We start from the raw sequence: 12557 nt of genomic DNA, 5'->3' as shown, positions 1-12557 counted from the left end.
TGGGCGTTTCATCTCAACGGAATCATACAACATGTGGCCTTTTGTGTTTGGACCATCTGATTTGGTTGCACAGTTCAAATGTGCTGTTCTCTCTTCTCCACCCTGGATGGTCACTGGGTCCCACGTTCTCCCCAGCCTGTGCCACCAAACCCAGAGTAAAAGAATGACGCCCCATGGTGACGGGCACCTGTAGTCCCAGCTACTAGGGAGGCTGAGGCAGGAGAAAGGCGTGAACCTGGAAGGTGGAGCTTCCAGTGAGCCAAGATGCGCCACTGCACTCCAGCCGGGGCGACAGAGCAAGACTCTGTCTCAAAAAACAAAACAAAACAAAACAAAACAAAACAAACCCAAAAAAGCAAAAAAAGAATGATGCCCCCAAGGTTGCCACAAGCTGATATTGGGACAATGGCCACAGGGTGATTCATTCCCTTATGCTTCTGGGGGCTGTCAGAATCCACTTCCCCACCAATGGTTTGGGTGTTGTCTGTTGCCTAGGAAACGGGACTGGTGGTGATGACCGACCGAGTGAGCCTGAACCACCGGCAGGACGGTGGCCTCTACACCGATGAGGCTGTCCCCGCTTTCCAGCCCCACACAGGGAGCCTGGTGGCAGCGACTCCTTCCAGGCACTCCCCCAGGTAACGGCTTATACACTGAGCAAGGTTTTCTAACCCTGGTCCTATTGACATTTGGGGCTTGTCTTTGTCCTTCCTGGCTGCTATAACAGAAGACCATAGACCGAGTGGCTTATAAACAACTGAAATTTATTTCACATGGTTCTTGGGGCTTGGAAGTCCAAGAACAGGGCACCAGCTGATTGGGTGTCTGGTGAGGGCTCACTTCCTGCTTCATTGATGGTGCCCTCTGGCTTCTTGCTGTATCCTCATATGGCAGAAGGAGTGAGGGAGCTCTCTGGAGCCTTTTTTTTTTTTTGAGATGGAGTCTCACTCAATCTGTCCCCCAGGCTGTGTGACCACACCCCCAGTGGTGTGATCTTGGCTCCCTGCAACCTCCACCTCCCAGGTTCAAGTGATTCTCCTGCCTCAGCCTCCTGAGTAGCTGGGATTACAGGCATGCCACCATGCCTGTCTAATTTTCGTATTTTTAGTAGAGACAGGGTTTCACCATGTTGGCCAGGCTGGTCATGAACTCCTGGCCTCAAGTGATTTGCCTGCCGCAGCCTCTCAAAGTGCTGGGATTACAGGTGTGAGTCACTGTACCTGGCCTGGAAGAAAATTTTAACTAAATAACAGGTGTCTTTCTCTCTTTCTTTCTTTCTTTTTTTTTTTTTTTGAGACAGAGTCTTGCTCTGTCTCCCAGGCTGGAGTGCAGTAGTGTGATCTCAGCTCACTGCAAGCTCCGCCTGCCAGGTTCACACCATTCTCCTGCCTCAGCCTCCTGAGTAGCTGGGACTATAGGCGCCCGCCACACCCCGCTAATTTTTTTTCTTTTTTTGTATTTTTAGTAGAGACGGGGTTTCACTGTGTTAGCCAGGATGGTCTCGATCTCCTGACCTTGTGATCTGCCCGCCTTGGCTTCCCAAAGTGCTGGGATTACAGGCATGAGCCACTGCGCCTGGCAATAACAGGTGTTTTTAAAGTATAATATTAACAACTGCTATTAGTAAGTTTTTCGTTTTTTTTTTTTTTTTTTTTTTTTTTTGAGATGGAGCCTGGCTCTGTTGCCCAGGCTGGAGTGCAGTGGTGCGAGCTTGGCTCACTGCAACCTCTACCTCCCAGATTCAAGTGATTCTCCTGCCTCAGCCTCCTGAGTAGCTGGGATTACATGCCACCATGCCCAGCTAATTTTTGTATTTTTAGTAGAGACAGGATTTCACCATGTTAGGCACACTGGTCTCAAACTCCTGGCCTCAAGTGATTTGCCTGCTGTGGCCTCTCAAAGTGCTGGGATTACAGGCGTGAGCCTCTGCACCCGGCCTAGAGTCCCTTTTATAAGGGCCCTAATCCCATTCATGAGCAATCCACTTTCATAACCTGATCATCCCCTAGAAGCTTCACCTCAACACCATCACCTTGGAGGTTAAGATTTGAACATATGAATTTTCAGGGGGATGCAAACATTGAGTCCATTGCAGGGTAGGATTATTCTGTGCACTATGAGGGGTGTCCTCTGCACTGTAGAGTGTTGAGCAGCATCCCTGACCTCCACCCACTAGATGTCAGTCACACTCCTTCCCAGTTGTAACAACCAAAAATATCTCCAGACATTGCCCAGTGTTCCCTGGGGGCCATTGGCATAGCAGGCTAGGACACTGATTGCTTCATATACCTCCTCCCTACCCAATTCTTAGCCCTACCCCAGTGCACAAGATTAGGGATATGGAAGAGAGAAGAAAATGAATCAGGAGAGCTGACCTGTCTGAGGACAGAGGGATCTGGGCAGGGTGAGAACCTGGGGCTTGATCTCCCAACTCTCAGAGACTCTGTTTAGAGAGTTCTTTATTTTGTCCTTTCTCCTTCCTCTCATCCTTCCCTCCTCTTCCTTTTACTCTGTTTCTCCTTCTTCTCCAACTCTACCTTCATGAGTTGACACAAAGTAATTACTTTTCAGTCTTTCTCATCTTAAATATAAACACTTGGCTGGGCACAGTGGCTCATGCCTGTAACCCCAGCACTTTGGAAGGCCAAGGCAGGCAGATCACTTGAGCCTAGGAGTTTGAGACCAGCCTGGGCACTTGGCAAAACCTTGTCTCTACACAAATACAAAAATTAACCATGTGTGGTGGCTCATGCCTGTAGTCCCAGCTACTTGGGAGGCTGAGACTGGAGGATTGCTTGAGCCTGGGAAGGTTGAGGCTGCAGTGAGCTGTGATTGTGCCACTGCACTCCAGCCTGAGTGACAGAGTGAGACTCTGTCTCTAATTAAAAAATAAATAAATAAATAAATAAAAACACTTAAGCAATTAGAGGATTATGAATTTTCCTCTGAGTACTGCTTTGGCTGCAGTCACATTGTGCTATGAAGTATTTCCAGTATTGCTCACTGCCAAATAGGTTCTAACTTTTGGAATGATGCCCGTTTTGAGGTATGACCTGTCCAGGAAACCTCTTGATTTGGTGGCCAGCCCTGATGAGCCTGTCCATGGAAGTGTTCTCCATCTTTCAAGCCCTCTCTATATAAAACAGGAACCTTCTTGTGCCCCTCCGTCTGCTCCCCAGTGGCTCCTGGATGCCTCAGTCCCCCAGGCTCTTCCTGCTGGGGCCACACGTTTAGCAGGCCTACAGGGTTCCTAGTTTCCCAACTCCTAATCGGGGAATTGGCAGATTAGGCTTCATACTGTAGTTTGGATACACATGGAAGCATTTCAAGATGTGATTGGATGAGGAAGATTGGAATGCTGGCCCCAGGGCCTCTGTCAGCTGGCAGCCACCCCAGAGGCCCTGACCCACTCACATGCATAACCCTTGAGAGCTTGTCCTGGGGCTGGTATAGAAGCAGCAGCTTTGTAAAACTCAAAACCATGAAGGCAATTGTAAATCACAATGGAGAAAGGCATAAGAAATGCCTTCAAAATCAAGTGCCCATGCTTTTTTATAATTGGAACAAACACATCCTTATTCTGAGAGCAACATGTATATATATACACACATATGTGTGTATATATGCACATATATATACGTATATACATGCACATATGTGTGTATATATATACATATATATATATTTTTTGGTGAGACGGAGTCTCACTCTGTTGCCCAGGCTGGAGTGTAGTGGCGCCATCTTGGCTTACTACAAGCTCTGCCTACTGGGTTCATGCCATTCTCCTGCCTCAGCCTCCCACGTACCTGGGACTACAGGCACCCACCACCACGCCTGGCTAATTTTTGTTGTATTTTTTAGTAGAGACGGAGTTTCACCATGTTAGCCAGGATGGTCTCCATCTCCTGACCTCATGATCCGCCTGCCTTGGCCTCCCAAAGTGCTGGGATTACAGGCATGAGCCACTGCACCTGGCCATATATTTTTAATTATATATGTATTTTCTTTTTTAAAAAAATTATACTTTAAGTTCTAGGGTACATGTGCACAATGTGCAAGTTTGATAGGTATATATGTCCCATGTTGGTTTGCTGCACCCATCAACTCATCATTTACATTAGGTATTACTCCTAATGCTATCCCTCCCCCGTCCCCCCACCCCCCGACAGGCCCCAGAGTGTGATGTTCCCTGCCCTGTGTCCAGGTGTTCTCATTGTTCAGTTCCCACCTATGAGTGAGAACATGCAGTATTTGGTTTTCTGTCTTTGTGATAGTTTGCTGAGAATGATGGTTTCTGGCTTCATCCATGTCCCTGCAAAGGACATGAACGCATCCTTTTTTATGGCTGCATAGTATTCCATGGTGTATATGTGCCACATTTTCTTAATCCAGTCTATCATTGATGGACATTTGGGTTGGTTCCAAGTCTTTGCTATTGTGAATAGTGCCACAATAAACATACATGTGCATGTGTCTTTATAGTAGCATAATTTATAATCCTTTGGGTATATATCCAGTAACGGGATTGCTGGGTGAAATGGTATTTCTAGTTCTAGATCCTTGAGGAATCGCCACACTGTCTTCCACAATGGTTGAACTAATTTACACTCCCACCAACAGTGTAAAAGCATTCCTATTTCTCCACATCCTCTCCAGCATCTGTTGTTTCCTGACTTTTTAATTATTGCCATTCTAATTGGCATGAGATGGTATCTCATTGTGGTTTTGATTTGCATTTCTCTGATGGCCAGTGATGATGAGCATTTTTTCATGTGTTGGATGCATAAATGTCTTCTTTTGAGAAGTGTCTGTTCATATCCTTTGCCCACTTTTTGATGGGGTTATTTGTTTTTTTCTTGTAAATTTGTTTGAGTTCTTTGTAGATTTTGGATATTAGCGCTTTGTCCGATGGGTAGATTGCAAAAATTTTCTCCCAATCTGTAGGTTGCCTGTTCACTCTGATGATAGTTTCTTTTGCCATGCAGAAGCTCTTTAGTTTAATTAGATCCCATTTGTCTATTTTGGCTTTTGTTGCCATTGCTTTTGGTGTTTTAGTTGTGAAGTCTTTGCCCATGCCTATGTCTTGAATGGTATTGCCTAGGTTTTCTTCTACAGTTTTTATGGTTTTAGGTCTAACATTTAAGTCTTTAATCCATCTTGAATTAATTTTTGTATAAGATGTAAGGAAGGGATCCAGTTTCAGCTTTCTACATATGGCTACCCAGTTTTCCCAGCACCATTTATTAAATAGCGAATCCTTTCCACATTTCTTGTTTTTGTCAGGTTTGTCAAAGATCAGATGGTTGTAGATGCGTGGTGTTATTTCTGAGGCCTCTGTTCTGTTCCATTGGTCTATATATCTGTTTTGGTACCAGTACCATGCTGTTTTGGTTACCGTAGCCTTGTAGTATAGTTTGAACTCAGGTAGCGTGATGCCTCCTGCTTTGTTCTTTTTGCTTAGGATTGTCTTGGCAATGTGGGCTCTTTTTGGTTCCATATGAACTTTAAAGTAGTTTTTTCCAATTCTGTGAAGAAAGTCATTGGTAGCTTGATGGGGATGGCATTGAATCTTTAAATTACCTTGGGCAGTATGGCCATTTTAACTATATTGATTCTTCCTATCCGTTAGCATGGAATGTTCTTCCATTTGTTTGTGTCCTCTTTTATTTCATTGAGCAGTGGTTTGTAGTTCTCCTTGAAGAGGTCCTTCACATCCCTTGTAAGTTGGATTCCTAGGTATTTTATTATCTTTGTAGCAATTGTGAATGGGATTTCACTCATGATTTGGCTCTCTGTTTGTCTGTTAATTGGTGTATAGGATTTTTGTGATTTTTGCACATTGATTTTGTATCCTGAGACTTTGCTGAAGTTGCATATCAGCTTAAGGAGGTTTTGGGCTGAGATGATGGGGTTTTCTAAATATACAATCATGTCATCTGCAAACAGGGACAATTTGACTTCCTCTTTTCCTGATTGAATACCCTTTATTTATTTCTCTTGCCTGATTGCCCTGGCCAGAACTTCCAACACTATGTTGAATAGGAGTGGTGAGAGAGGGCATCCTTGTCTTGTGCCACTTTTCAAAGGGAATGCTTCCAGTTTTTGCCCATTCAGTATGATATTGGCTGTGGGTTTGTCATAAATAGCCCTTATTATTTTGAGATATATTCCATCAATACCTAGTTTATTGAGAGTTTTTAGCATGAATGGCTGTTGAATTTTGTCGAAGACCTTTTTTCTTTTTTTTTTTTGAGATGGAGTCTCACTCTGTCACCCAGGCTGGAGTGCAGTGGTGCGATATCGGTTCACTGCAAGCTCTGCCTCCCAGGTTCACACCATTCTCCTGCCTCAGCCTCTCGGGTAGCTGGGACTACAGGCGCCCGCCACTATGCCCAGCTAATTTTTTGTATTTTTAGTAGAGACAGTGTATCACTGTGTTAGCCAGGATGGTCTCGATCTCCTCACCTTGTGATCTGCCTGCCTCGGCCTCCCAAAGTGCTAGGATTACAGGCGTGAGCCACCGTGCCCAGCCCGAAGACCTTTTTTGCATCTATTGAGATGATCATGTGGTTTTTGTCAATGGTTCTGTCTATGTGATGGATTTCGTTTATTGATTTGTGTACGTTGAACCAGGCTTGCATCCCAGAGATGAAGCTGACTTGATCGTGGTGGATAAGAAGCTTTTTGATGTGCTGCTGGATTTTGTTTGCCAGTATTTTATTGAGGATTTTTGCATCGATGTTCATCAAGGATATTGGTCTAAAATTCTCTTTTTTTTGTTGTGTCTCTGCCAGGCTTTGGTATCAGGATGATGCTGGCCTCATAAAATGAGTTAGGGAGGATTCCTTCTTTTTCTTTGATTAGAATAGTTTCAGAAGGAATGGTATCAGCTCCTCTTTGTACTTCTGGTGGAATTCAGCTGTGAATCCTTCTGGTCCTGGACTTTTTTTGTTGGTAGGCTATTAATTATTGCCTCAATTTCAGAGCCTGTTATTGGTCTATTCAGAGATTCACGTTCTTCCTGGTTTAGTCTTGGGAGGGTGTATGTGTCCAGGAATTTATCCATTTCTTCTAGATTTTCTGGTTTATTTGCGTAGAGGTGTTTACAGTATTCTCTGATGGTAGTTTGTATTTCTGTGGGATCGGTGGTGATATCCCCTTTATCATTTTTTATTGCGTCTATTTGATTCTTCTCTCTTTTCTTCTTTATTAGTCTTGCTAGTGATCTATCAATTTTGTTGATCTTTTCAAAAAACCAGCTCCTGGATTCATTGATTTTTTGAAGGGTTTTTGTGTCTCTAACTCTTTCAGTTCTGCTCTGGCCTTAGTTATTTCTTGCCTTCTGCTAGCTTTTGAATTTGTTTGCTCTTGCTTCTCTAGTTCTTTTAATTGTGATGTTAGGGTGTCGATTTTAGATCTTTCCTGCTTTCTCTTGTGGGCATTTAGTGCTATAAATTTCCCTCTACACACTGCTTTAAATGTGTCCCAGAGATTCTGGTGTGTTGTGTCTTTGTTCTCATTGGTTTCAAAGAACATCTTTATTTCTGCCTTCATTCCGTTATTTACCCAGTAGTCGTTCAGGAGCAGATTGTTCAGTTTCCATGTGGTTGTGTGGTTTTGAGTGAGTTTCTTAATCATGAGTTCTAATTTGATTGCGCTGTAGTCTGACAGTTTGTTGTGATTTCTGTTCTTTTACATTTGCTGAGGAGTGCTTTACTTCCAATTATGTGGTCAATTTCAGAATAAGTGTGATGTGATGCTGAGAAGAATGTATATTCTGTTGATTTAGGGTGGAGAGTTCTGTAGATGTCTATTAGGTCTGCTTGGTGCAGAGCTGAGTTCAATTCCTGGATATCCTTGTTAACCTTCTGTCTCATTGATCTGTCTAATATTGATAGTGGGGTGTTAAAGTCTCCCATTATTATTGTGTGGGAGTCTAAGTCTCTTTGTAGGTCACTCAGGACTTGCTTTATGAATCTGGGTGCTCCTGTATTGGGTGCATATATATTTAGGATAGTTAGCTCTTCTTGTTGAATTGATTCCTTTACCATTATGTAATGGCCTTCTTTGTCTCTTTTGATCTTTGTTGGTTTAAAGTCTGTTTTATCAGAGACTAGGATTGCAACCCCTGCCTTTTTTTGCTTTCCATTTGCTTTGTAGTTCTTCCTCCATCCATTTATTTTGAGACTATGTGTGTCTCTGCACATGAGATGGGTCTCCTGAATACAGCACAATGATGGGTCTTGACTCTTTATCCAATTTGCCAGTCTGTGTCGTTTAATTGGGGCATTTAGCCCATTTACATTTAAGGTTAATATTGTTATGTGTGAATTTGATCTTGTCATTATGATATTAGCTGGTTATTTTGCCCATTAATTGATGCAGTTTTTTCATAGCATCGACGGTCTTTACAATCTGGCATATTTTTGCAGTGGCTGGTACTGGTTGTTCCTTTCTATGTTTAGTGCTTCCTTCAGGAGCTCTTGAAAGGCAGGCCTGGTGGTGACAAAATCTCTCAGCATTTGCTTGTCTGTAAAGGATTTTATTTCTCCTTCACTTATGAAGCTTAGTTTGGCTGGATATGAAATTCTGGATTGAGAATTCTTTTCTTTAAGAATGTTAATATTGGCCCCCACTCTCTTCTGGCTTGTAGGGTTTCTGCCAAGAGATCTGCTGTTAGTCTGATGGGCTTCCCTTTGTGGTTAACCCGACCTTTCTCTCTGGCTGCTCTTAACATTTTTTCCTTCATTTCAACTTTGGTGAATCTGACAATTATGTGTCTTGGGGTTGCTCTTCTTGAGGAATATCTTTGTGGTGTTCTCTTTATTTCCTGAATTTGAATGTTGGCCTGCCTTGCTAGGTTGGGGAAGTTCTCCTGGATAATATCCTGAAGAGTGTTTTCCAACTTGGTTCCATTCTCCCCATCACTTTCAGGTACACCAATCAGATGTAGATTTGGTCTTTCCACATAGTCCCACATTTCTTGGAGACTTTGTTCATTTCTTTTTACTCTTTTTTCTCTAACCTTGTCTTTTTGCTTTATTTCATTAATTTGATCTTCAATCACTGATACCCTTTCTTCCACTTGATCGAATCGGCTATTGAAACTTGTGCCTGCATCACAAAGTTCTCGTGCCATGGTTTTCAGCTCCATCAGGTCATTTAAGATCTTCTCTATGCTGTTTATTCTAGTTAGCCATTCATCTAACCTTTATTCAAGGTTTTTAGCTTCCTTGCGATGGGTTTGAACGTGCTCCTTTAGCTCAGAGAAGTTTGTTATTACCAACCTTCTGAAGCCTACTTCTGTCAATTTGTCAAAGTCATTCTCCATCCAGCTTTGTTCCATTGCTGGCAAGGAGCTACTATCCTTTGGAGGAGAAGAGGCGCTCAGGTTTTTAGAATTATCAGCTTTTCTGCTCTGGTATCTCCCCATCTTTGTGGTTTTATCTACCTTTGGTCTTTGATGCTGGTAACCTACAGATGGGGCTTTGGTGTAGATGTCCTTTTTGTTGATGTTGATGCTATTCCTTTCTGTTTGTTAGTTTTCCTTCTAACATCAGGTCTCTCAGCTGCAGGTCTGTTGGAGTTTGGTGGAGGTCCACTCTAGACCCTGTCTGCCTGCGTATCACCAGTGGAGGCTACAGAACAGCAAATATTGCAGAACAGCAAATATTGCTGCCTGATCCTTCCTCTGGAAGCTTCGTCCCAGAGGGGCACCCACCTATATGAGGTGTTTGTCGGCCCCTACTGGGAGGTGTCTCCCAGTTAGGCTACATGGGGGTCAGGGACCCACTTGAGGAGGCAGTCTGTCCATTCTCAGAGCTCAAACGCCATGCTGGGAGAACGACTTCTCTCTTCAGAGCTGTCAGACAGGGACGTTTAAGTCTGCAGAAACTGTCTGCTGCCTTTTGTTCAGCCATGCCCTGCTCACAGAAGTGGAGTCTATAGAGGCAGTAGGCCTTGCTGAGCTGCAGTGGGCTCCGCCCAGTTTAAGCTTCCCAGCCACTTTGTTTACTTACTCCAGCCTCAGCAATGGTGGATGCCCCTCCCCCAACCAGGCTGCCACCTCGCAGTTCGATCTCAGACTGCTGCGCTAGCAGTGAGCAAGGCTCTATGGGCGTGGGACCCGCCCAGCCAGGCATGGGAGAGAATCTCCTGGTCTGCTAGTTGCTAAGACCATGGGAAAAGCTCAGTATTTGGGAGAGAGTGTCCTGTTTTTCCAGGTACAGTCTATCCTGGCTTCCCTTGGCTGGGAAAGGGAAATCCCCTGACCCCTTGTGCTTCCCAGGTAAGGCGACACCCCGCCCTACTTCGGCTCATCCTTCATGGGCTGTACCCACTGTCCAACCAGTCCCAACGAGATGAACAAGGTACCTCAGTTGGAAATGCAGAAATCACCCGTCTTCTGTGTCAGTCACACTGGGAGCTACAGACTGGAGCTGTTCCTATTTGGCCATCTTGGAACGGCCCCAACATATCTTTTTAACCATGTTAATGTGGTTAACATTTTTTTCAAGCAGTAGAAGAGGATATATAATGAAATTTAAGTCTCCTTCCCACCCTCAGACCCTCCATTCCCTTCTTCAGAAGGGAATGCTGAATAATTTTTTTTTTTGAGGAGGAGTCTCACTCTCTTGCCCACGCTGGAGTGCGGTGATGGGATCTCAGCTCACTGCCTTCCATGTTCAAGTGATACTCCTGTCTCAGCCTCCTGAGTAGCTGGGATTACAGGCCTGCACTACCAAACCTGGCTAAGTTTTGTATTTTTAGTAGAGAGGGGGTTTCACCATGTTGGCCAGGCTGGTCTCGAACTCCTGACCTCCAGTGATCCACCCACCTCAGTCTCCCGAAGTGCTGGGATTACAGGTGTGAACCACTGTGCCCAGTCTGAATAATTTCTTAGATATTCTTCTGCGCATATGTAGGATTAAAAAAAAAAGAATAGAAGAATACCATAATGTCATTTTGTACATTTCTTTTGAAAGTTAACAACAAGTCTTGGAAATCATTCCATATCAGTAAATGCATGTTTACCTCACTCTTTTTTTTTTACAAATATATAATAGTCCACCAATGAATATACTATCATTTGATTTGCCAGTCCTCCTAATGATGGAGATTTGGGCTATTTGCTAATTTTCATAGTGCCATGATGAACCACTCCATCTCTCTGTGTTTGCACACATGTCTGCGGGTGTTTCCAGGGTCTGCTCCTAGGAGAGGTGTTGATGGTTGAAAGGATAGGAGCATTTTTATTTTTGCCAAATTTTGAGAAAGGCTTTTTTTTTTGAGAAAGGAGAAGGAGCAGCCTTTGAGGAGGGTGAACTGTGAGGCTTCTGAGGCTCAAACAAGAATGCATGAAGGCACTCCTTAGGAAACAGAGGATGGGTGAGCAGGAGGTGGAGAGTTCAGTGTGATGATGAAGATGAATGTGGTAAAACCCAGGGAGGGAAATTAGCAAAGGGAGGGATATAGGGTGGCCCCTGCAGGCCTTTATCCCTTCTGCATCCAGGAGAGGAGGCACGACTGTTTAAAGATGGACTCTGCCAAACCTTTGATACCTTGCTTCTACTATTCTTAAGTAGAATGTTAACTCTGCCAGGTAAAAGAATTAACAAGTTACATCCTTGAACAGACACTTTTCAAAGAAGATATACATGCAGGCCGGGCGTGGTGGCTTATGCCTGTAATACCACCACTTTGAGAGGCTGAGGTGGGTGGATCACAAGGTCAGGAGTTCGAGACCAGCCTGGCCAATATGGTGAAACCCCATCTCTACTAAAAATACAAAAATTAGCCGGACATGGTGGTAGACGCCTGTAATCCCAGCTACTCAGGAGGCTGAGGCAGGAGAATTGCTCGAACCTGGGAGGCGGAGACTGTGGTGAACCGAGATTGTGCCATTGCACTCCAGTCTGGGCAACAGAGAGAGACTCCATCTCGGAAAAAAAAAAGAAAATATACATGCAGCCAACAAGCATATGAAAAAAACCTCAATGTCACTGAACTAGAGAAATGCAAATCAGGCCAGGCACGGTGGCCTACACCTGTAATCCCAGCACTTTGGGAGGCCGAGGCGGGTGGATCACTTGATGTCGGGAGTTTGAGACCAGCGTGGTCAACATGACAAAACCCCATCTCTACTAAAAATACAAAAATTAGCTGTGCATGGTGGCACACCTGCAATTCCAGGTGTAATTCAGGAGGCTGAGGCATGAGAATCACTTGAACCTGGGAGGCAGAGGTTGCAGTGAGCAGAGATTGCACCACTGCACTCCAACCTGGGTGACAGAGCAAGACTCCATCTCAAAAAAAAAAAAAGGGAAATGCAAATCAAAACTACAATGAGATGCCATCTCATGCCAGTCAGAATGGCCATTATTAAAGAGTCAACAAATAAGGTGGGTGTGGTGGCTCATGCCTGTAATTCCAGAACTTTGGGAGGCCGAGGCAGGTGGATCACCTGAGGTCAGGATTTTGAGACCAGCCTGACCAACATGGTGAAACTCCGTCTCTACTAAAAATACAAAATTAGCTGGGTGTAGTGGCAGGCGCCT

At 44.3% G+C, this 12557-nt stretch overlaps 1 protein-coding gene across 6 annotated transcripts in view; it reads left to right on the top strand.

Moving 5' to 3' along the window:
• CPAMD8 (C3 and PZP like alpha-2-macroglobulin domain containing 8) overlaps positions 1-12557 on the top strand; it is a 133840-nt gene that overhangs the window by 55732 nt on the left and 65551 nt on the right. For all 6 annotated transcript variants that reach the window (XM_003813600.7, XM_063599994.1, XM_063599997.1 and 3 more), the window contains one exon: positions 496-638. In XM_003813600.7, coding sequence (XP_003813648.5) covers positions 496-638 — 143 coding nt within the window. The remainder of the gene's footprint in view (positions 1-495; positions 639-12557) is intronic.

Source organism: Pan paniscus, chromosome 20 (assembly GCF_029289425.2).
Source record: "Pan paniscus chromosome 20, NHGRI_mPanPan1-v2.0_pri, whole genome shotgun sequence".
Classification (NCBI taxonomy): Eukaryota; Metazoa; Chordata; class Mammalia; order Primates; family Hominidae; genus Pan; species Pan paniscus.
Note: the sequence above shows the minus strand (reverse complement) of the source record. Positions and strands in the feature narration are given on the sequence as shown.